We start from the raw sequence: 26,309 nt of genomic DNA, 5'->3' as shown, positions 1-26,309 counted from the left end.
AAAAAAAAAAAAAAAAAAAAAAAAAAAAAAAAAAAAAAAAAAAAAAAAAAAAAAAAAAAAAAAAGATTGCTGTGCATCTCCTGAGATCTCTACGTATTGTAATTAATGTATAAAATTTTCAAGGTTATTTTTCAAAATAGAGAAGTGAGATGGTAAATTGGAAAATCTGAGTAATTCTATTAATTAAATTAATGACACTTTGGCCTCCTAATTTGATATTAAATGCTTTAAAAAGAAAAGCCTGAGTGTCTTCCAGCTACTTCCAGCAGTTACAATTGCTAACGTTAGTGGAACCAACATTTTCTTCAGAACATGTATCCCTGGCTTATATATCTCATGTATCTGCCAATTGTTTCTTTGCTAGCAAATGAACCAGGATTTTTAAAAGGACCAAATGTTCTCCATGTTGCAACCCTTGTAATATTATGTTAAAAGGACTGTTCTTTGTCTTTCTTTTTAAAATAGTTTCTTGCAGGAATGGAGATTATTTTGGTTGTTAATGATGGATTGTGATGGGGGAAAAAAAAGTAGCATCCATGACCTTCATGCTAAATAAGATAAAAATAGAGGGAGCCTGGAAATAGGTTGAAAAACCAAGAGAAAAGCATTAGGTGTGCGAGCTGTGGGATTGAGGGAAGGTGACAGTATTTAAGGAGGAGTCAGTGAAAACCAATGGTCATGTAGAAGCAGTCGTATTCATATGGTGAACATAGCTCTTTGCTGTGTGATGAGGACAACTACCTCAGCAGAAAGGAGTGAGCGATTTGGATCCGTGCCAGAATGAGGTGTTTGCAGAAGCTTTTCTGTGGAGTGTGTGTCTTTTCTTGCTTTACTCAGATCTCTCAGGTCACTTCAGGGTATAGCAGGAGGGCTGGTTGGTTTCTTCTTGCAGAATCAACAGTGTAGTGGAAGTAGTGTGAAATACACCAAGCCATGTGCATGAGCATCTGTGTTATATTGCGGATCCAGACGGTAGTTGGTCAAATTTTTATAAACCAATACCCTAACACATCTATCTTGGTTTTGAGATCAGATGTGCATCTGCAGTGCATTAATAGCCCAGTTAACCTTTTGTTGTTAACATGTCATTGCCTGGATAATCTGGTTTTCTTGTTTATTTTTATTGCTTCTCATATGCCATCATAAATAAGCAATAAGTATTATTTGGAAGTGAAGGAATGAAGAATATTTCTAGTGTTAATTTTACAACAGTTGATTTAAAATGAGAAATCAATCTTCTAACATTAGCTGCTAATAATACATACATCTGCACGTAAGTGAATAGAAGTAAAACCTTTTTGGAAGCCTGTGCTGTTGAATGTTTTTCTTGGGTCTACCAGTACTTCAGTCAGAATTATTTTCTGAATGAGTTTTGCATCCAAAAATGTAGAAATGTGCCCAAAACTGACTTGTGAAGTGATTTAGTTTCTGTGTGATTATCTTCCAACAATTGCATATGCTTGTTTTATGATCTCAGCTGTGCTACCTTAAGTTCTCATTAGATGTCACAAGTTTAACTGGGTCAAGTCAGGGCAAGCTTATTTAGATAGCAGCAAGTTAAGGAAAATACAGATATTTCTGCACATGATGTTAATTCATCTGGGGACAACTTTTTATGCTTCAGTACAGAGTAAATGTCCTGTTATGTCCCTCTGGGCTTCAGGGGATACTGGGTGGGAGAAGTGCTAAGTGATGGCTACAGCCATTTTAGTAATGCCATCTTTTATATAAAATGTTAAACTGTGCTTCAGATACGCTTATGGTTTGGAGTGCTCTTTTTTTCTTGTTCAGTTTTTTCTTGTTGCTTGGGTTTTTGTTTTGTTTTGTTTTGTTTTGTTTTTATATGATTAGCCTGGCAATTGGATTATAACCCTGAAAACTCAGATGTAACTCTACTTCAAGGCATGTGTATGAAGTACTTTGATTTTCTTGTGGAACTGAGAGACAGGAGATAAACGAAATGTCACAAAGGACTTGTATTCTCTTAGTATTTAATTATGGTCTTACTTTTCTTTTGAAAAATATTCTTAAATGTGAAGTTGTCTGTATGTGTTTCTGTTGCAAGCTGTGTGTGAAACAAACTTTTTTAATTTGCACAACTTTTGAAACCTTCTGAGAACTGACAATCTTCTTGTAAGTTGGGAGACAGCTTAGGTGATTTTGTGTCTAGATAAGAGATCGCCAGTCTCTTTTGTCTCTTTCTGACATTAGTTGGTCTCATCTCAAATATTTATTTAGAAACACATGAGGGTAGTGAGTGAGTTTAAAGTGGAAGATGATTTATGGAATAAAATAGATGCAGTTAGGCATGTAAAAAACTTAGTTTTCCAGTTCCTGGCTGACAGTCCTAGCATGTTTCCCTTTTTATGTCTGATTACCTCTTTCTTCTGTAGTAACTTATGTAAGGAAACATAATAATAACAACACATTTCTTGGATGTCTCTTTAGGTTTGGTTTGATTTTTTTTTTTTGCTTCCCATACTAAATAAATTGCATTGGAAAGAATGGAAGGAAATAATTCCTTTCCTTTGTGTTTCATGTGGGGTAATAAATCCTTTCCTTATTTCATATAACCAACTTTGTGTAAAAGTGACCAGTCACTGACCAGCAGACCATCAAGACTGATGGCACTTGGTTGAAGATGCTAATGCCAAAACTCCATTCTGATCACAATTTGTGTTCTTATGCATATAAAATCGAGCTCTCTGACTTAAAAGGAAAAAACGCCTTCATCCAAATTTATATTTCTTCTCCTAGTTTAAATAATAATTCTTGAAAAATAATTAGATACTGTACCTTCTTTCCTAAGTGTAGCAGAGCTTTAGATACTTTGTGCAAGAAAAGGTAAATTGATTTTTTTTTCATCAAAAAGTGACAGTAGGCTCTAGGTTTAGAAGTTAAAGGCAAAAAACTGCATAGTTGAGAAAAAAAAAGACTTTCAGTTAGTAGTCATAGAAGAATATCACTTTTATATATTTTCAACCTTTTAAAACAATGTTGTGGGAGTCTTGTTTATTTCTCTTAAAGCTGTCTGGTTTGGATTAATGTAATTCTAGATAGAGATATAAAAACCCTAAGCATAACTTTATTTTATAGAAGGACTAACTTTATTTGTTGAACTGTAGTTCTATACCTATAAATATATTTTATTTTCCTTTCTTGAATTACTGTTTTCCACTGTTAGTAATTTTGGCAAATTGCAGATTTGAACAAAACTGAGTTCCATAGAGTGTTGCCTTGAATTAAATAATATTTAATAATAGGAAAAATAGGAGCAGTTCAGCCTCTCTGTCAGAATAAAACCAAGATAATGGAGTTGTGGATGGATATTTAGTAAGGATTACCAGAGATTAAATTTCTCTATGGACGATCATGGGCAGGTTTTGGAATTGTGCCATATCCTTCTGTGGCTACCATGAAAGCACAAGGGTTTGAACAATGGTAGCTCATTGGTACGCACTGTTTAAGTGTTTTGCATGGATGAATCAATTTAAACTTGGATTGCTTATATTGGTCTTCTTGGTACTAGAAATTTTATTTAGTGTTTTATCTCATGCAGATTACAGTTGTTGGTATTTCCTGTTTAATCCCCTGCATCGGACTAGGTGTAGAATGCTTAGTGCTCATCCTTTGTGTATTGTTATTATATTTTCCCTCCATAAAATACTATTTCAGATTCTGTTGGGATAAAATCCAGGCTTGCTCTAAAGAAATTGATTTAATGCTGTTTCATTAGCTAAAGGTACAGCACTTTGATTCATGCTCCAAGAGAGTGGTTTTTAGTCTTGCCACAAGAATTGCTGAAGTTACTCATATTACACCAAAATGTTCTAAAGGAACATCTTTATGAGCACTGAGTCTTTAATTGCAAGGATTTTTTCCGTAGGTGATATGTTTCTATAGGTGTTGCTTTTTCTATAACTAGTCATGTTTAGCTGTGCAAACAGTCTTTCTTGGACAGTATTAATAACTACTTAAACGTTGTTATGAAATAAGTGATCTGAAATATCACTAAACCAGGTCATTGTAAAGAATTTTTAACATAAGTTTTATGGAATAAAGTTTTGAAAATCCTGGCTCACTTTATAGAAGCTCTTGTATTTATTCTGGAAAGGAGTTATGGCTGGGTTTGTGAGTTTTATTTTTTTTAACAGTAAGTCAGTGGTTGTGTTTCATTTTATATAGCATGTATTTGAGGAAGGAGACCAAATGATTGTTAACATCATGCCTTACTTAGTTAGGACAACATGATGGGCACAATTTACAGGTTAGGTGGCTGTTTTAAAAATGGATTTTTATGTCAGTTCTTTAAATTCTGGAAGTAAAGGGTTATGTCAGGCTTGTTCAAATAGAATTGTATTTTGCTTTTCATTTTGATTTACTTTATTTTATTGGCCTATGTTATAGTCATCTGTGGTTGGTTGAACATACTGCCCCAGCATACTTCTTGAGGCAAAATAAAGTAAAGCTTTTCAGAACATTTCAGGCAACAGACAGGAAGCATTTTTATTCATTTGTCAGATGCATGCACCAATAATGGAGTTGAAGTCATGCAAGCACATAAAATGTATATTTAATACAGAATTGTACAGGGGGCAAAATTAAGATCTTTGTCCACAGTATGCAAGCATTTGATTTTTTTTTTTTTTTTCCTTAGGTTTAGCAGCCTTGGTAGTTGGTTAATGCTTCCTTTTGTAATGGTGGTTAGTTTTTTTTATTCATGTGGAAACTGCTTGAACCACAGTCAGCTCTGATCATTGTGTTTTTAATGAACCAAACTGAAGACATGGCACTTTTATTACTTCCAGCTTCTTGGAACATATGCCTACATGAAAATGAGAACCGAGAAAAATGAAAAACTAAATCTGTAGCCTTCATAAGGACAGATAAAAATATGAAACCTGAAAATCAAGATGCTGGGAGACCACTGAAAGAACTTTCATTTTTTTAAAAAAAGTTTTTGTTTGTAGATGATAATTTAGAGCTGTGAGTATAGAAATTTTCTGTGTTCTTTTAACAGAATTTTAATTATTTCTGAGAGAGTAATGAGGATTTTTTAATGTAAGTGAAGAGGAATAATTTAGGTGGCAAATTTTTTTATTTTTGCACAGACATTGCCTTCTAGTTGTCTTCTTTTTAGTAGCTCTAGCTCCATGCATTAATTATTATTTTTAAGTAAATTATTTTTTAACATAAAGCTATGGGCAGTGGATTTTGCTGCATCGCATAAATTCAGAATTTTAATTATGTAAAATAACCTTATATTTACTATTAAAACGCTACCACTCATCTAAATCAATACGAAATCAGATCTAAATCTCAGTGTTAAGACAGATAGTATCTTCCCTTTTAACATTCTATAATTGAGAAAGTCTCTTCTGGTCTGATTGTAGGCCTAGAAAAGAGCTGGAGAGGGTCTTCTTGCAAGGTCTTGGAATGATAGGATAAGGGAAATGCCTTAAAAACTGAGTAAGGGTTTAGATTAAAAATTAGGGCTAAATTCTTTACTCAGAAGGTGGTGAGGTGCTGAAACAGATTGCTCAGAGGAGCTGTGGATGCCCCATACCTGGCTGTGTCCAAGGCCAGCCTGGATGGGCTTTGAGCAGCCTGGTATAGTGCAAGGTTTTGCTGCCCATGACAGGGGGGTTGGAATGAGATGATCTTTAAGGTCCTTCCCAACCCAAATCATTCTAGGATTTTAGTAATTCTCCTTAGGTTACTGAACTAAACCGTCTTGGTTTAGTTCAGTAACATAAGGTGAATACATATAGCTCTTCCTTGGAGCTTCTTGTTTCTTCTGTAATGGAAGCCAAATCTACATGAAAGAGAGGAATAATCCCAAGATCTAGTTAGTTTTAGAGATCAGTTCAACCCTCTAAGATAAAAGGTAGAAGCTACTGAGTGAAGGGAGAAATGATCAGAAAAAGATCATTAACACACAACATGGTGTGTTGGCACATTACATATTGTTTTGTAATGTAGTCATGGTTACCATACAATCTGCATTGTTTTAGGCATCTAACGATGAAAGTATTGTATTTATATTCTTAAGGATTACAGAGTGTGCCTTGTGTGCAATTATGGGTGTTCTAAACATTAAATAGTTGCACAGCTGATGAAGTTGCCAATAGCTGTCTCTTTTCTCAATAGTATTAGTCAATACTTGCATAGTTGCCTGTAGCAAATGAATGAAATAGCTTTTCAGTTTAAGTCAGTTTAAAAATCAAGGGTATTTTCAGTGTGTCGTTAATCCAATGTGTCTTGAAACAGGTTTTAAATTGACTGTCACATATATTGAGCTTCATTTCAAAGATACCTTGTAGCACTTGGATCAGAAATGCTAATCCGGTTTAAAAATTTTATAAATAAAATTACCTGTGCTGGGATCAGTGGGCTTGCTGTACCTCATAAACTTCCAGAATGCTGTATAAAGAAAAGAAATAAAAACATGCCTGTGCTAAGTCTGCACTTCTTAGTTTGTAGTTGCTAAGTATAGATCATGAGGTATTAATAATTTTGGATTTATGTTTTAAAGATATAATTGTGGAATACCTTTCTTGAGTGAAGATGAAACTTTTTAGGTGAAGGAAAGTGGAAGTTCATGTACGGCAAACTCAAATTTCCAGACCATCTCTTTATTCTGTAGTCTCTCTCCCCTTTCCCTCTTCTTTGAAAGGCTGGAGAACCTTAACACTTGATGGATTGGTAGATGTAAAGCTATTCTATAGCTGTGTATCTAGAATCTTGATATCTGAAATTTAGTAAAAAAAAAAATCTTGCACAGTAATTTTAGCTGTGCAACATGATAACAGGAAAAAAGCATTAGATTATTTATGCTTCTGTCAAGTATTTTTCAAATATTTTTGTATGTTACCATGCAACTGTAGTTTTTTGTTTTGTAGATGTTGCAATTGAAAAGTAGGCTTTAAATTCTGATTTCTGTAGAATTTTTAAAATATTGATGAATGTCTCAGATTTTCAGTATTCAGCATATGCATATATAGTCCCCAAACTGAATGCTAGTTAAGACTATAGAAGTATCTTGGTAAAATTTAGATTGCAAGTCAATGACAGAACAAGATAAGAGTTCAAAACTTAAAGCAAAGACAGAATAAAACTTAATAATAGAATTGGACTGGAATTTAGAGATGAGGACAACTGATAAACAACTTAGTAAAACATCACAGACAAGTATGATTCTGTGATTCTATGTTGCATACCTACTGCCCTCAAGGACCACCAGGACCATTTTAGCAGATCTTCTTGCCATCCATCCATGTAATATGAAGTCTATACTAATGCCAGGTGTGGATCTGTCCCAGGGGCTGGAGCTAGGCTTGGCATTCATCCTAGATGAATTTCATGACATTCCTTCTGATAATTCTTCATAAATACATACTTATATTATATATATATAAATATGTATTTTTTTGATGACACTAAAATGAAATCGCATGAATTATTGGTATCTCCATGAGACCCATGTTTCTGTCATTCTATGGCATTAATGAAGATACTGAGATTTTTGTTGGCTTTTATCTGGCTCACAGATGACATTGTTTGTCTGGTCATACATGTTTAAGCCCCAAAATTTTAAATTCTCTGGAGGTTTCTATTACATATGTATGTGCATATCATGCATAACAATATTACCTTCCTGTGACACCTTGTGATAAAGTTACCTGCAGCTACATGCAGTTGGTTTGGTTGGCATCCATTTTTTTTAGAAAAGTGGGCTATACAACAAATAGTACATTTAACTTTAGGAGTTTGGGTTTCGTATCTGTTACTTTTCTGTTTTAAGCATTTGAAAACAGAACTTAGAATTGCCTTGTGAAAGTAGTTTTCAATGAAGTGTTATTAAAGATACTTCAGTTACCTCAAATTGGAAGATATTAGTCTTGTATCTATGGAGAGAAAGAACAGCACATGCAGACACAGTTCATGGGACACTCTGTGTAGGGTAGTGATTGTTTGTAAGGTTTCTGTAGTTGTTCCAGAATGAGTCATCATAAGAACTATAGGGTTTCATTCAACATCAGTGTCTATTTACCTTCATTTAGTTATGAGAAATTTGAGTTATGGTGCCTTAGTGATTTTGAAAATTTTTATGTACGCCTGAACTATTCTGTGTGTTCTCATAGCAAGATTCTTAAGGGTTTGAGATGAATTCTGTGTTTTAAAACAATGAGGTCATTGCAATGTTTTCACACAATTAATTTGACTGAAACAAACTACAGCTAAACTATACTTCAGTGTAACTGCTGTCAAAATAAGAGTTTACAGTGGAGTCCATTTACAGTGTGCTATTGAAGCAACAAATCTGTGAAAACAGCAACATATATTTAATTTCAGTAAACTTCTTAAAATTTGCCCTTTTTTTAAGGAAAACGTATGGAAGCATACATGATGTTGTAATGAACTTGTGGGCACTTTACCTAGGTGAAACAATTTTCACAACCATATCATGTTACTTGCCTTATGCCTTAGGAAAAGTAAGTAGCTCCAACTGTTTACAGGTAAAATTAGGCAGAGCTAGAAAATTGAGATGCAAAAAGTTTTTTTATAAAAACTGAATGTCAGGTGTAACCATAACCATAAATAATAAATTTGAAATAGCAAAGTGTAGGAATTGTGTTATCTGTAGTCATCCTAATATATTTTTGTCTGTTGTTCTGTGCTTTCCCAGTTCTTAAAGACTTCATTCTCCATGTGAAGCTGTCTGGCTTTCAGTGGAACATGTACCTTTGGTATACTTCCTATGATTGCTCTAAAGTCCGACTCTCTAAAATTTAACTGGCAGAGTGAGAGAAAGAGTTCCAGTAAATTTGCTTGGTTTTCTTGGTATGACTATTGTTTATAATAATGTGGAGAGAAGGCAATGTTTTAGATGATGAAGTATTTTCAAAGGAAGTAAACACCTCTGCTGGAAGGGTTGGGTCCCTGTGAGATGTAGTCATGAAAAACCTAGTTTAGATGCTTTATATGAGCCAGAGGTAAGGTCAGTAACAATCCCTGGGGACTTGTCTCCTTTAGTGGCACGTTCAGAGCAGGGAGGCACAGAAAAATTAAATAAACCAAAAGCTGTAGCCAGACCAAAGGTAAGTTTCTTCTATTTGTAACTTACTAGTTTTATACATTTATAGATCTGCTTTATAGACAAGTGTATTAGCTAACAATGACAATGAAGATGTACAAATTTCATTCTCGTTTCACAAATTTGCAGTGAACTGATAGCTGTAATGTGGCTTGCAGTTCTGTTTGCTGATGTTCAGAGAAAGAAATTCATTTGTGGTTAGAAGGATAATTACAAAATCACAATATTCTGAGTTGAAAAGGACCCACAAGGATCAAGTCCAACACTTGAGTAGCCCATACAGGGACTGAACCCACAAACCTTGATGCTAGTAGCACCTGCCTGTAACCAGCTGGTCTCAGAGTTACAGTAAAGCCTCTTTCATCAAGCAGCAGTCAAAGGCTGGTGTATTTGTCATCACAAAGTAGAAACTGCAATACGGGATGATTGCCTTTTATAAAAGCTGCAGAGTGAGTATCAAGGGACCTTCAAAAGCTGGCCTGGAGAGCTGACTCAGAAGGAAAGCAATGTAGACCCTGGGTCAGATGGATCTAAAATGAAGGCCATGAATCAATAACGTGGTAAAATATGGGAAAGATTTCCAAATGTTAGAAGATAACTATGTGAGAAATTTGAAATAAGGATAGGAAAATAATGGAGCAGCAGTTCTATTGAAACTATTTTATTTAACAGTAGCAGCAAGGAAATGTGAAAAGGAGTATAATCGGACAAAGCATTTGTGTTATAAGAGTAAGTGTAGGAAAATCTTTGTTTTGCAAAATCTCAAATGCTAGGGGGCTGGACATGGTGTATGGATATAAGACATTAAAATACAGAGGTAATTTGCATTGTATATTCTTCATTGTGTGTTATTCATATTTTTTCCAATACTACAGGACCTAAGCAGTGACAGTTAAGGTTATAGAATGGAAATAATGAATTAATGCCTGCTGCATTTGGTTTGACCTAGCTTGTTGAGTTTAGCTGAGTTTGTTTCAATTGTCAAGTGAAATTTATAAGCAAAGCTACAATGCATGAATGGTGTATAAATATATTTTAATATGTTTGATTTTCTGGCTAGAATAAGAAGATTAAATGGCTTTTTATGGCTTTGAGAGAAAGCTGAGATTCCATTGTGCTAGGTAAGTTGCTGGAGGAATCAGCCAATTATTCTCTGAGCTGGTGCTTCCCCTCAAGACAGTGCCATTTATTCTGAGAAATATGCTTGGGCTGTGTTAATACTGGGTGTTACAATCAGTATTGTAGAACTACAGATGACTGGTAGCAAGTGGTCTTTTCTGCTGGGTTTTTACTTTTTTCATAGAATACACAGTCTTTCAGGCTTGTCATGTGTTGGGGTGTGCTTTCCTTCCTCACAGGTGTTTCTTAAAGTTCAGGTATTTTTAATCTTTTAAGCCACAGAGCAGTCAACCAGAAGGTGGGCAAGAGCTTCCTGGGCAAGGGACGGAAAGAGGGACGGAACACATAATTCCAGGGTTTTACAAATGGTTTGTCAGTTCTGCAAAATTCTTCTGATGGTCAGAGATCAAGTATGCAGTAGTTGAGACTGCACTGACATTTCTGAAAATAATGATACAAGCTGAACCAGGGAGCTTTGTGACAGTTTAAGTTCCAAGAGTCTTACAGCTGTCTGGCATTTGTAACAAGAACAGAGAGTGGTTGGCATGTAGAAGAAGTGGTCACTTGACCTTGATGACCTGATGACCAGCTTGTTGCATTGCACAGAGAACTCATGAACCAGTGTCTGGTTCATGAGTTTCACTGCTGATAGCAGTGACCAAATATCTGACTTAAAAACACCTCCATGAATGTAGGAAGCACATTTGGACTTTTACTAAAAAAGACACTTGAAAAAATATGATTATTTAGAATTGATAGATTTTATGTATTTTGTTTGCAGTTACATTTTGTGTATATCATAGAATCAATTAAATTGCTTGAAAAGACTTTGGAGATCATCTAGTCCAACCTATGGCTTAGTGTTGTGAATACCTGTTTAATTGTGAGCAGCATAGTGAGTGCTGCAGAGTAACAACATAAATATTTTTCTGCATCTTTGTGCAACATCGAATTGTTTTGAAAAAAGTAGCCATTGTCTTAAACATGAGAGCTGCATCCTATAGAGAATGATTTTCTTAAAAATTCAGAACAGTGTGTATCTTAAACCAGACTGGGAGTGTAGGAGTTTGGAAGAATTTAAAAGCTGTGCAAAAATTGTTTCCACAGACTTCAAATTTGGGGGCTAATACCTGAATGCATGCTTTGAACCCAGTGATTTCTACATAAGTGGAAATGTTTTTTCCTCTGTCGGGGCTATAAGGTATAGCATTGTGTATGTATGTGTACTTCAGTAAGGCACAGTCTTTCGATTAAAGAGATCCCAGAAGGGATTGGATTGATCATTATGGCAGCATCTGAAAGACAGTCAACAGTGATAATACTGACACTCTCCTCTATGATGTTTTCTAACTCCATGCAGCGGAGTGGAGTACACAGGTAGAGAAAACCTCCAGGAGGAGTGTGTGAATGATGTGCATGGCTGTGAGACACAGTTAATTGCAGACAGAAGTTACTGGCACTTAGGTTTCTTCAGCAGTGAAGGTTCTTACAGATGGAAAGTGGTTTGAGTGTTTGAGTGTGTTTGAGTAACAACAGCTTACAAAGTTCTTACACTGTTGTTTGCACAGTTTGAAAATCTGTTTGAGTTTGCTTTATCATTTGCATTAGTAAGAGCTGGAGACTTTTTGCCGTATTTCAGGTCAGGTTCTGATAGAATCAAGATACTGTTGATTCTTGATTCTTGATACTTGATTCTGTTAGAATCAAGATACTAAATTAAATCTGGATTGTTAAAGTCATGGAGAAAAACCTTCAGAGAGGGATACTGATATACAAATTAAAGATTTTTGCCTGTTTACTCAGGAATTGATGCTCAGTTTTGGGACGTTTGACAAATAGCACAAAGCCTATTACCAGATTATGTTTCAAAACAAGTAAATATTGAATTTGTAAAGACAATTTGGTTTTCTGCATAGTACAGTGAAGAGAACCTTTCATTTTTATACAGCAAATATGACATTAATATTTTGGTGCTGATGGATGCAACTTGTATACTAAGTAACACGTACATTTTCTGCCTCTGATAAGAATGCATTTTTCCCATTGATATTTGCCTTGAGCAGTATGTTGGGGGCAGGAAGAAACAGAATCTTTTACACCCTGTCCTTGCTTGCTGTGTGCATTTGCTTCACAAGGCGGTGGAGAGATGGCTGCAGCAGGGAGAAACTCTAACATGCTGACCACACCCACTGTTCCCCACCTGCCCTCTGCCACTCAGGGTGCTGGGGAAAGATGTTTTCATTTGTCTTGGTTTACCACTATCCAAATTTGGCAAAAAGTTGATTTTTCACAAGTGGAGTTTTACTTGCCCATCAGCTGAAGTTTGCCCCATACTTGAGCTTTCTCTTTGTTGCATCAGCTGTCTTGTTAGAGGGTAGAAATGAGCTGAGACACAGACTACTTGTTTATCACAGCCTGAAAAGGGTCCTGGTTTTATTCCTCTTTACAGCTCAGCCATCCTGACTCCAACTATTCCCTGACTCTGGCTGCAGCAAGCTCCTACGGTAGGTTTCCCTTGCAGCCTCTGACTGCTGGTTATTTCCTGCTAAACTATGGCTGCAGGTGTTGATTTGCAGACTCTGACTGCAGCTTTTACCCAGCTAGACTGTGACTGCAGGTTCCAACAAAAGGCTCTAACTGCAGACCCAGACTGACCTCAGAGCAGTGATTTATTCTCTCTCTCCCCAGGATCCTTTTTCTTCATAGTGCCCGTCACCACCTAACCTGCTCCCTTTTATCACATTTATCTTTATTGGATATGGCTGTGACTTATCAGGGGCAAGGCTGTATTGGGTAATTAACCCAGCTACTTGTCAGGGCCAAGGGCCCTGTGGCCAGGCCAGGGCCACCTATATTCCCTTCTCCTACATCTCTTGACTGCATAATGTAAATAAAGTACAGAGCAAGTACTGAGTTCATCAATATCTACAAAATTTGAAGATTTTTTTTGCCAAATGAGATTGGGCTGGGCTTGAAATCTACTGTGATATGTGTGCTACATTTAAGTTTGTGAATTTTTTTAATGTAAGAAACTTGATAAAGTGAGGAAAAGAATGGCATGCTGTGTTACCTTTACGTGATACAAGTCCAGCATTCTGGGAGGCTTTTCAATTGCAGCTGTGAGCAGTAGTACTTTTTCACATGAAACTGGTGGAAGATGTGTCAGTCAGAACTGACAGTTCTATCCCAGATGGATATTAGGGTTTTGCTTTTCTATCTTTTTAATCTTTGTTTTGCTGTACATTTTCATAACATGGAAGTTTTTCCATTTGAACTGTCTAAAAGCCACAATTTGCCCTGGCATTCAATATCCGAAAATGTGTTGAAACTGAAATGCTTTAATGCATGCTTTGACTTCTCTGCTTTCTGTGTTTATTTCATTAAAAGATCTTTTAAACTCTATTTGTAATGATTATGAAAATATTAGGGCATGGTTGACAAACCATGTTTCACCTACCACTTTTTACATGTGGATAAAAGTTGGAAAAATTATGTGGTTTTTTTTTTTTTGGTTTTTTTTGTTTGTTTGTTTTTTTTTGTTTTGTTTTTGTTTTTGTTTTTGTTTTCCAAAGCAGTCAAAATGGTATCAGAGATTATCTGGTTATTCAGATTTGTTTGAGAACTACCTATTTGCATATATATAACTTTAGATCACTGTTAAGTTCTTTAACTTCTGACTCAAGAAACAGGCAATAAATTTCTCTACCAATGAAATAAACTTCATTTTATGCAAGGAGCTGAAAGAAAACATTAAATGCCAGTCCTAGCACAACTTTTCAGAAATATTTAATGAATGGTGGCAAACTGAGGGAGTGGCAGTCTTAAAGCCCTGAAATCCCTGGTTTCATTTTGAAACAAAGAGAATGGAGGTGGAAGAAATGTGACAAATGTTCTATGATTGAGTCTGTTCAGGATGGACTAAGACCTTGCTTTTTGGTGGTGGACAGGGGATACCTGCAGCACCACCTAATGGGCTGCTATTCCTGTTTTGTATTCAGTTTATCATCATCTTTTCTTATGCTAAATAATTGTTTAAAATAGTAAAATAATTATTGCCTGAGTGAAATTCAGCATTGGACATAAAAATCAAATGAAAAGTAATTTATGCATTTTACATTTAGTATTTGAGAACTATGCTTTTAAATAAAAATTCATTTCACATGATTTGTAGTTTATACAAGACAAGTTAATAGTTATGTAAAAGTAGCATTTTTAAACATACACTTTTCAAGAAGTATTATCTTGTAGGTATACCAAAAGTACTTAGCAATACTAGCTAATCTTCTAGTGTGTGACTCCTGCTGATTTAAAGCTCCTGCTGAACTGAACCTAAAAAGTAAGTGCAAAAAGGAAGAACAACAGCCAAACCCCCAGATACTTTGGTGTTTGTGTGCAATGTTAATGACCTTTTGACATCTGTTCACCATTCCTTAGCTGTTGTAACTGATGGAAAAATTAAATGTGTGTATTCACATTTATTTAATGCGATTTTGCAGAAAGATTGTTGGATTTTCTTAAGTACTACATTTGAATCAAATTGTGGTTTGTACCAATCAGAAATTTTGATTTTGTTTTCTTTCTTGGATCAGAATATTTTTGGATGGTTTATTCATCTGTCAGGCAGGATATCCAATGTGATAATGGTATCTACCTGATGCCAGAAGAAACAAAATTATTTTCTATTTCTCTCCATTGATGCTACATAGAAACATGCAGAAGAGTTCTCTGCTACACTTAGCCAGATATATCACATTGTTTTGTTTCTGTAGCAAAACAGTATAATAGATTTTTTTAAGTTTAGAGAATTAGGAAATTAACTGTCACTCTTGTTGATGTGGGGCAAAAGCCCCCCACAAAACCTTGCTGTTTCCAGCTTTACTCTTGATAGGAACTTGTGTGTATTGGCAGTGTAACAGTTTGAGCTGAGTTTTATTTGTGTGATATTTATATAAGTATGTTTTATAGTATTTTTTTTTGGTTTTGGCTGTGCTCTTGTAATATTAGATGTGCATCTGGTGTGTTAACTTTCCATGTGTGTTTGTGTGTATAAATATGTTGGGACAGGGAAAGAGTTAAGTAACTAAATGGTTGTAGTCAAATATTTTTCTGGTGTAACTGCTATAAACCAAGGAGGGATTTCTGCCTTTTTAAAATAATTTTGGGTCCTTTTAGCTTGAAAAAGAGTAAAAAGAGTGCCACAAGATCGCTTTTCCATCCTCACATTCGTTCAGGGTGTGTTCATATGTCTTACATTGTTCCTGTTACTTTATTAAATATAGTTATCTAAAAATGTGACAATAATAAATAGTAAAACCAGTGTATAGACTTTTCTATACATGCTGCACATATATAAATGACCCCCTGGGTCTTCCAAAGTAAACTTTTAACATTCCGTATCTTTTACTGTGCATATGCTACTGGCATGTAGCCACCCACCCACCCTGATTTAGCTGAAATAAATGAAAGTTATTCTAGTTCATTTAAGTAGAAAACTTGTAAAATACAAAGGTGGTCACTTTGGTCATAAGGTTACCAAAACAAAGTGTTCTCTTAAATGGAGTGTTGTAGGGTTTTTTTCTCCTGCAGGACTATGCTCAACTTAATAAATTCTCACCTTATATATTCCTTTTGTTTTCCTTTGCAGATGGGGTTTATACAGATTAATGAGGACTTCATATTTATTGAGCCGCTGAATCGCACTTTGACTGTGACAGGACACGCACACAGGGTGTACAGACGAAAGAGGTCCATAGAGGAGAAAATTTCTGAAAAGCAGCCTTCTCAGAATCAGTACTGTGGTGTTGTTACAGGTAACATAAAGATTGCACTGTCATGTAGCAAGTATGTTTTTAAGAAAAGCAGATAGTAGTTACAAAAGGACCTTGGCAGAAGCGTAACTGATTATTCTTGTAGCAGTACCCTACGGTGGACTCTGAGGTGGCGTGCTAAGGCTGCAGTCTCACTTTTTGGGAGAGGGAATTGTCCATTAGGAATAGACAATGGTTCTTAATATGCATTTTTATTTTGAAAGTAGAAATCTTTAGAGCATTTTTTAAAACTCAGCTTAGTAATTAAAATGTATTTCTTGTCTCTTTGTCATCAGAGCTGCTTAATCGCTCACTATATGCAATGCTTGTACTTAATTTTCTGTTTTAAAACAAAGTTAAAGAGTTCTTCCTGTGTTTTTTTAGTCTTGAACTTCCAAATTTGTCTGAATTGAAGTTATTTTTATAGTTGTTCTATGAACAAGACTTAGAAGATGTGTATGAAACAATCCTAATGCATCTTCCTCAATGGCAGGTAGAGCAAGTTGTTGAAGTAGAAGGGTTTCAACAGAAGTCTGGCACATAGTGATGACTTAATAGTTTTCAATGGAGAGGTAGCTTTTGTGAAAGATGGTGTTTCATTTTTTCATCTTCATCATCAGCTGTCATTCTTCAAAGTATGGATGGCATGGTCTCAGTCCTTTGATCTCAGCATGAGCTGAAGATGTTTCTAACGTTGTGAGAAATCATTTTTCTCCTAGGAAATAAACCAGAATGAGTGCACAGTTTTAGGCTTGTTTTTCATGTGTAGGTTAGATCCTGGCAAAATGCAAAGAAAAAGGCAGAAGTGCACTGAAATGGTTAGGCGGCCGAATTATATGATATTTGGGATGAAGTCTTACGACAGAAGGAACTAAGTTGTTTCAAGCAGGTAGAGAAAGATGAAGGATGCAGCTACAGTTGTCTGGTGCCTAAAGGTCTGCAGAGAAAAAATGAAGCCAAAAATTCCTTTGAGGTGTACTGTAGCAGACAACAGTTGTAACTCGTGTTCAAGACAATTTTGATTTCCATAAGGAAAGTAAAATCTCTACAAGAATGCTTAGCACTGGAAGAGGTTGCCTAGAGAGGCTGTTGAGTACACATGCTCAGGTATTTATAAAGCATGTCTAGAAATGGCTCTAAGAGAGCTGATCATACTCTGACACTTGGCATGACTTGAGCAGGAGGATGGACTAGCTGCCCTCTGGAGATAATTTCCAGCCTAAAGTTTTCCGTGGCATTTAGATCCTTCCTGAAAAATTTTACTGCTCTGTCCACATTATATAGATGCAGAATAAGTGTGACAGGTTTTGTGTTTTGGTTTTTTTTTTCCATTTTGGAAGTATTGTTTTTATAGTTAGGCATCCATCCAGAGTTTGAAATTAAAGATAAATCAGCAAAGCAGGACTCTTTTTGTAGTGGGATGAAGACACATGTCTTGTTGGCTCTATATTACTCTTCTAGGCGTTGTATTGACATTGTTTATCTGAAAGTTAAATTGTCTGTATTATCAAAAGTTGTTCACATTAAGTAAAGCTGTTTATTTCTCCCTATTAGAGAGAAGTGAGTTAGAGTATGCATGTCTGCATGGGTATGGAAATGAGGAAGAAAAAATGAAAAGAATGCATGGTGTATGCACTACAAAAAGCGGGGAGGATGACAAAGTAGCAAACTGTGATGGGTATGAAAAAGAGGAAAGATGCAAACTTGTCCGTAAGGACACCATTCTTTTGTGATGTTCACTATCAAATATCCTTTCACTTTCTCTTATGCTCTAAAATGGGAAAGTCAGTTTATTCTTCTGTAATAATCTTGTAATAATCTTCTGTAATAATCTTGTAATAATCTCAAAGCTCTGATTTGTTATGAATAATCTGTCAACAGAGAATCAAATATCTGCTTGAAGGAAGTTTAATTGTATCTACCAGCTTTAAAATTTCAAAATAGTTCAAGATGTGCATAACTGAGTAGCATCTTCTGACACAACATTATTGCCAGGGAATAGAAATAGCTGCACTTTATAACCAGTGCTATTGTTCTGGCAAGACCAGTTCCTCGCTCCACTGCTACAGGTTATTTTACTAAGAGGAACTGCAGTTAAGGAACTGCTTAAAAGCTCTGTCTATGCTGAGAGCAATTTGTTGGTGTGACATGAATTTAATTAATGGCACCAAAATATTCAGGTTACAGACACATTCTACACACATGCATGCTTACTTACATGGTACAGCCTTAAAGGTGTTAAATTGAAGCATCAAAGATAAGCCTTTACCTAAGTATATCTGAATTCTAAGTCAAATAATAAGCTAAGTGGATCACTTAAAGAAAAATAAAGCAGATGAGTATGTGAGACGCTGAGATAGTCTCAGCTGCCTTTGGCAGAGGTGTAACTTTGTGACATAGAGCGATTACAACCTTGGTAACACAGCAACTTCTCAGCAGTGTGGTCCTATCTTACAACCATCTCTCTTGCTTCTACGGTGCTTGTGTGTCAGAATAGAGACAGGTATTTCTGTTGCTGGTTTTGATCCAAATTGATCTCAAAAACTGGCTACCTATCAAGCAAATGTGTATTGCCAGTGACAAATTGTAATTATCAGAAGGAATGAATGTGCTGGAGGTGTTGAAGGATCATCGTTGGGAATAATAGCTTTTCATGGAGAACTGGCAGAGGCAGTCAAAGAAGGTATTGTTTGTTGTCCGTTACTATTGAGGGCTGGATTGAAACTGCTATGCAGCCAAACTTGTTTGGAGAGAACAAAGAACTTGTTTTTGTGAATGGGGTGGTTTTCCTATTAATTAGGCAAGGGAGAGAATCACACTGACAGAAGCAGATGCTTTCTTGATTGTTGATGCATATATATCCTTTTGTTGAAAGTGTATGATTTATTTATGTACGTGAGCCGTTTGCACATACACAGACCTTACACTCCACACCTTTCTTTAGCCCATAGCCCATGAAACCTTTAAAAGACATCAGTGCAGAAGTGTGTTATGGAAAAAATGTGAGAGAAGCAGTTGTGATTGGAGCAAAGGGCTGCCTTGGGAAGCTAAGGTTTCTTTCTTCTACCTGCTCTGAAGCACTTGTTCCAAACTGAAGTTGTTAGTACAGTGAACCGAGCTCATGGTCAAGGCACGGACCATGTTGAGAGAAATCTCCGAACCAGGATATGCTAAATGTGAATTCTGAATCCCCTCTGAATTTGTGAGATTGGAAGATTCCTCATCTACTTCTTAGTTCTGGCAATAAAAATTAACTGTCCTGAGATACAAATGTTCTTTTCCTCTTAGAATGATGTCATATTGCATGAAAAAGCCTGCTAATTTTCACTGAATCGAAGGCAGAAGTTTTACTTTATGAGATGTAGACTGGGCAGTCAGCGTAGACTGGGCAGTCAGCTGGGAGAGCTGTGTTGATTCTTGCTCTACAATCTGTTTCTATCTGATAGTCATGCAATAAAATGTGCAAACAATCTTGGTCGTGGATCCCTGAGATTGCATAAGATGGAGATTGGTGCTTGGGTCAGAAAAAAGTTGTCATTCTGTAGGAAAGTATTTCAATCCCTATTCAAATTGCAGTGGAGATATAGCTTATGGCTTAAGCTCCTGAAGATTCCCTAGGTAGGCAGAATGCTGCAATTTCCGTATGAGTAGGTTACCCCCTGGGGAGTGATGATGATTCCTCTGTAGTCTGAGCTGCATGTGCATATACTCAGGAAATGCTTTTGTGCCTGAGGAGTTGAAGGTGTCCAGGAGTCTGTAGTCACAGTTTCTTCTTAATTTTGGCTCAGATACTTTATGTAACCTATGATTATAGTAGCTAGAATTTAATCTCTAAAAATTTTTAGGGTGGGGTTATTGTTTTGTTAACATTTCTGCTTGTTTTCTCTTAATTGCTTATTTTATGTCACATATACTTGCTGCAGTATTTTTAGCCTTCTTGCTGAAGTAATGCAGTATTCCTAGCTTTTCAGTCAACTGAGTTTAAGTAATATATGGGTATGGAATCTTCTTATTTTCTGTGGTTGCACAAAGAGAAGTCTTACTGCACAGAACCTTCCTGTAGAATTTATTTTTTATTATTGCAGTGTAATGAAATTTTCAAGATTAATTTATGCATCTTTAATCTTGTTAGCTCATGCATTACTGATGTATCTGGGTTTTTTGCAACAGTTGTTACCTCTTACACACTTTGCCTTCAATAATGACCAGTTCTTTGTAATTTTTACTTATTTATGAATATGTAAAGAAACAAGAATTTTTGCCTAAATCCTGTTTCCCTTGTTATCTGGCAGCAGTTGTGGCAGTTATTTGAACACCAGCAGTACCAAAATTACTAATTCCATTTATTTAAAGTTTGTAGCAAAGAGCTACATTTTTCAGATAAATGAGATCTCATGATGGGGATTTCTGCCAGCAGATTGAAAGGTTGGCTGGCCAAGAACAGATTGTCCATTGGTTTGTTAATGGGAGAGATATCTAAGACAAATGATGGGCAGACAGCTTGTCTACAGAGCTGTGTAGTTGTCTCATCCACTACTGTCCCAAAAGACAGAGGGACAACAGCTTGTGGGACCACAGTGTTCTTAGTGTTTAGCACAATGATGCATTTTATCGTGGACTGTCAGTTCTGAATAGAAATGCACTGCTAGCTATAAATTTTAGAGACGTGTCAAGAGAACTCTCTGTACATGCTAAGATTAAATTTAAAGTTTTCAGTCACTAGATGCTGAAGTGAGCAGTGAATAAACTGTTCCTGGAAACTGCACTGTGCCTAGGAGGAAGGCAGATTGACCAGTTGGGTCATAAGAGACGTTTTTTAACCCACATGTATTTACTTTTTAAACTTAGACCTATAGCTTACCCTTGCAGCATTAGATGTTTGAATGGTAAGCCATAGTTGTATAGCTTATAGGAGGTGGTTTTTTTGGCACAGATACTAACACTGAGGTTTGACTACAAATTATCCTCAAAAGAGCGATGAAAACACACATAATGTTTTATAAACTAGGCTGTAGATCCACAGTTAGCAAACCTGAGTAAAGCCAGAGTGTAGCAGAAGTTGTAATGCTAAGCAAGTGTCTGAAGGATCAAAATAAGAGACTTCAATTTTAGATAGCCTGAATTTATAAGCTGTTTCTACTTCTAGGTCATCAAACACCAAACACTTACTTCTGGAGAACACATATTTTTGCTTTTAGTAAATGTATTAGTAAGTCTTACACTGTCACCAGTTATAGAGGGATCTTCTCAGATGTAGTGGGATGGACTAAGTCACTCACATATGTAATCTTTTACTAATGATACAGAGAAGAATAGACAACATTTTTTAAATGTGCATAATACATGTTACACTGAAAGATATGTATCTACATTATATTTACGTAAAATCTATATTACACATATATTTAAATCACACACCCCTCTTCCACTGATACTTTATTTTAAATTTTTTTGTATTTCATTTTATTTTAAATGTGATTGTGTTTTATTTTATTTTAAATTTAATTTGTGAGTTAATTGACTTTCTGAGTTCATTTTTAGCACTGTCCTGAAGAGTGACTTATTTTTTGGAAGTGGTCATGTATTATAAAATACATTGCAGGAACTTTGCTATTAGAGATGAGACTGGTTAATTGCAAGACATTTCCTCAAAATTTCTGAATATTTGATTGTTTCCAGAACATAATTATCATCTCAAACATGACTGTTTTTGGTAAACAGAGAGCCTGATATTCCATTGTGGATGCTGGAAAAAACTTCACTTGGTTTTGATGAGATCAGTCCCAGAAGTTTTACATCTTCTCGAGTGGATCTAACAAAATCTGGCTATTATAACAAGAAGCTTAATTTTGAATTTTGTTTTAAATTAGATTGTTTAAAATGGCATTGCTAGATGCTGTATGTAAATCTGACCACCTTCTGGCTTAAACTGTTTCGGTGTAATTGGGCAGGGGAGGATCATATGTATCATAGTAGTAATCAGCATTTTGTTGGTTTTTTGGAGGTGAAACTGAAAATTAATGCCATTAAAACCCTCAGCCTTACCATAAACATAACATGTTTCCAATTTGTAGCTTTCTGTAGATTTAGAGGCCTGTTTCCAGGCCTTCGATACTCTGCTTCAGTCTCTTATAATGACAGGAGAACTGATTCTGAAGTCCTGTCAGTAAGAAATCAATTTTTTGTTTCTAACAAACCAATGTTATTCTCTGTCATTCATGTGAAATATTCTTTCCTCTTCACAAATCACAGAACTGTTGCATGTGTTTACCAAATGCATGATTTTGCGGGGAATCTGTATTTGTTGTCTTGTATGCTAAGATATAATGACATTAATATATTTTCTCTGTGATTCATGAAGATGGACACACAAAAATTCTGCAATGTTAGAGACTATTTTTCCTTCAGACCCAACATGAGTTGAGTTTTCTCCCACAAACCAAAGAAAGAGACACATATTCTTTTTATAAATGTGTTAGTTGAAAGGGTGCAAATAATCTTTCTGACTTTGTTCAAAAAGATGGATAAAATTTCTGTTTTCTTGGTATGAGCTAATATTTCTGCATAATAGAAACCCTCAGCGTGAGCTGTAGCATTGGCAGTGGCAAATAAGCATAATATATTAAAGTCCATAGCTATTGCTTTCCACATACTGAGAGTTATAACCAAAGGTAACAAATCCTAAAAAGTACTACAGGGGTAGTTTGAGGGATGAAGCACTCAAGCACTCTCAAGCACTGTTTTGATTTACAGATAAAAGAAAATCCAAGACCCAAAAAGTGTCAGAAAGTGGAAGAGGAAAGCGATACTCTTACAAGTTACCTCAGGAGTACAACATAGAAACTGTTGTGGTGGCAGATCCAGCTATGGTTTCATATCACGGAACAGATGCTGCCAGAAGATTTATTCTAACCATCCTAAACATGGTAGGAAATTTAAAACTAATTTTGATGTTTGGCCAACAATGCATGCACCGCAGGCTGATTTTGTTGCTCCTTCGACTGATTCTGACTGAACACCTGTAAGGCACAGTCAGAACAGGACCATCAGCAGCCTATCAAGACTAGTCCATATGTTTTGCAGCAGAAAACCATGGTGCTGCAGGCTTGTCTGTACTGTCTGGTCCTACATCTCAGGGAAGCTTGGAAGTGAGAGAACAAGATGACTTTTTGGTTAGAAACCCATGGAAAGGTTGGGCTATTGGATAGTTTCTGGTTACCTGTGCTTGTTATGAGGACATGACATTGTTATGGAAAAGGATTGTGTGATCAGTATTTGTGGGAAAAAAAAAAGGAAAGAGTAATGATCTTGGACAATTACATTCCATCCCAGTTCTGCCTGAGCTGCAGTGCACTCATTTGCTGCATAAAGCAGTGAAGAATGGCATCTTTAATATAAAAGGAAAGATTGTTTTAAATAAGGAGCATAAACTGAAAAATTACTATTGTGAGTGATAGGAAGAATTAGAGTTAGATGTTGACTCAGACCACTTGGTCCAAGATCATGTATTTAACTGAATTTTCACTTGAGCAATATTAAATCTGTGTGTCAGTATTTCAAGAAACAGGCCACAGTTTTTAAAGTGATCATGGCCTTTGAAAGGAAAAGATCTTTTTTTATGTTCCCAGAATGAGTATTGCCTAAGCTCTGTTTTCACTTTAGAAGACCAGCACTGTACATTATCTTAATGTTCTGTTCAGATTACAGAAAATAAAGGCAGTCACAGTAGAGAGAGCTTTTGAGGTTCTTTGGGGTTCTGTTACTTTCAGTGTATGTGCAATACAAGTTCATATTTTTATTTGGTTTTTTTTTTTTCCTCTTTTAGGTTTTTAATCTTTTCCAACACAAGAGTCTAGGATTACAAGTAAACCTTCGGGTGACTAAACTTGTTCTTCTTCATGAGACTCCAGTAGGTATTTAAGACATTTGTCTTAGCCTGTAGAGGGTATGCTACTTAGCTTGTTGTTCCACAAAAGCTTGCCATATTCATAAACTTTAATGGCTAAAAAATTCCTTGATTAGCTTTTGTATATCATTTAGTGATTTGCACTGATGAGCAGCCCCAATAAATATTAACCTTCTTTTATTTATGTGCTGCATGTATTGAGACTTTTCTGTGCTTGCAGTTAAAAGTCAATTAAAGTTTCCATGTTAAAATCAGGTAGATCTTAGCAAAATCTGCTTCTGCTCTGCTTTTCATGCATTCACATATCTCAGTAGAAAAATAATCTCCTTTAAGTCCATTGGATTGTAGAAGGTGAACTGATGTTCTTTGTTGTCCAGCTCCTAGACAGATAAAAGCTGATATAGCACTTAGTTCATAAGGAAATGGATTCCCTTACCAATAGTTCTAATCTAAAAAATCAGAATTTTCCAGTCAATAAGTAAGTATTTATTTCTCCAGTTCCCCTCAGCAGTTGGACTAATATTGTTTCATGTTCTAATTGTGAGTCTTAACATCATTATACTTTTCCTCATCATGGATGATGAGAAATCAGCAAATAAATAAGACTAGAGTTTGGGGTTTGGGTGAACAAATGTGTGTACTCTCAATGCACTGTCTTAATTTATATCTTTAACATGCGAGGAAGGTGGTCTCTGCACCTGAAGTTTGAGTTGTTTTGCTATGGACATATTATGCCATAAAAAGCAGAATATTTTTGCTAGCTCAGTCAAAAAAGGTTCCAAATTCTATTTATATAATTCTAATTTTAATAACATTGTTTCTTATTTCCAGGCAGATATGTATATTGGACATCATGGTGAAAAAATGCTGGAAAGCTTTTGTAAATGGCAACATGAAGAATTTGGCAAGAAGAATGATATACACTTAGAAATGTCAACAAGCTGGGGAGAAGACATGACTTCAGTTGATGCAGCCATACTGATCACAAGGTAAAGTAGTGAAAGATAAGCATTAAAAAATAGGCAGAAGGTCAGTGTGAACATAGATCAAAGTAGATGACCAACACAATAGGAATTTAGTTTGCAGTGAGAAAAGGAGCATTTTGAGGCATCTGGATCTCAAAGGTGGTGGTAAAGTGTTAGAAAAGGGGATGCAGAAAGCAGTATTTCCCAGGTGGTAAACATCTGAAATGATGAACAGGTTACTGTCTTTTTTCTTTGGCTGTATAGCTAACGCCTTATGTTCCAACCTATAGCAAAGGTTGAAGTCTTTCATCCATGCGCTTTAAACTTAAAAGAGGTAGCATCCCAGACCTGTAGATCCTTTCAGTCAAAACACAAAAGGATATTTAAACAATGCAGAGCTAGATCAGCTTTAGGCACATTACTGAGTTATGCTTCCCTCTTGCTGACCTGGAACTGGTAATATTCACGGTGTGCAGAAGGCACATCACGTACATCTTCAGTGTGTGCCCTGCAACCACAAGGATATGATCCCAGATCTGCAGTTCCTGTAACTCTTCAGTGTCAGGCATTTCATACATTGAGAAGGAAATAGGCCTCCAGTTCACCTCTTTCCCTCTGAGCAGATACCATCATGGTTTTGTCTGTAAATGGTGCACAGAGGGGATGCTTGTTGGTGTTCAGCCAGCATACAGGCATGATCCAGAGAAAAGGACAGAATGATGATTCAATCAGCCTAGGGTTGGACTTAGTATTATTTTTGAGGTGGAGCTTGGACTGAATAACCTTCAGAGCTCCCTTCCAAAGAAAATTCCTGTGATTGGCTGTAGTGGAACACCACTTTGCTGTCCCATGCTGGTCCAAAATATGATGTCCAAAAACCATGTGTAATCTTTACACTTACATGCAGTCTTTCGCCATTTAGTCAGAGCACTCTCACTGGGAACCTATATAAAATAAAAATAATGCATTTTTCTTTAAATTAGTTTCATTCTGATTACTCCAATATCTACAGCATATTTCTTTTGAAAAGAAAAATGCTTCCCTAAATTTTCCTGCTTTGGAGATCCAGTCACTTACAGGAAGCAGGAAATTTAGAAGTCCGAACTGTCTGTGACGAGAGCTTTGGTGCTAGTTTTGCTCTTCAATCCCTTATCTTTTCTTAGAAAAGCCCACAGTTCTTACTCTGTCATTCTCTTCTATTTGATGTTTATATCAGTTTTATGGATTGTTGAGGCTTTGAGGGGGTAAATTATTCTTTATTACACATTTTTACATTAGCTAAGCAGTAGTTTTTCTCACAAGCTCCTTTCAAATCTGGTGGAAGAAATAATGTTCTCTACATTAAGCAGTAGCTTTTCATTAGGTCATCAGTAAACATACTTGGAGTGACAGACTAAAAGTGAACTTCAAAGGTT

The 26,309-nt window shown here is 35.9% G+C and overlaps 1 protein-coding gene across 3 annotated transcripts in view; it reads left to right on the top strand.

The window, feature by feature from the left end:
- ADAMTS19 (ADAM metallopeptidase with thrombospondin type 1 motif 19) overlaps positions 1 to 26,309 on the top strand; it is a 134,354-nt gene that overhangs the window by 10,009 nt on the left and 98,036 nt on the right. For all 3 annotated transcript variants that reach the window (XM_063422822.1, XM_063422823.1, XM_063422821.1), the window contains 4 exons: positions 15,861 to 16,026; positions 22,777 to 22,949; positions 23,849 to 23,932; positions 24,761 to 24,918. In XM_063422822.1, coding sequence (XP_063278892.1) covers positions 15,861 to 16,026; positions 22,777 to 22,949; positions 23,849 to 23,932; positions 24,761 to 24,918 — 581 coding nt within the window. The remainder of the gene's footprint in view (positions 1 to 15,860; positions 16,027 to 22,776; positions 22,950 to 23,848; positions 23,933 to 24,760; positions 24,919 to 26,309) is intronic.

Source organism: Prinia subflava, chromosome Z, assembly GCF_021018805.1.
Source record: "Prinia subflava isolate CZ2003 ecotype Zambia chromosome Z, Cam_Psub_1.2, whole genome shotgun sequence".
NCBI lineage: Eukaryota > Metazoa > Chordata > Aves > Passeriformes > Cisticolidae > Prinia > Prinia subflava.
This window is presented reverse-complemented; position numbering and strand designations above follow the sequence as displayed.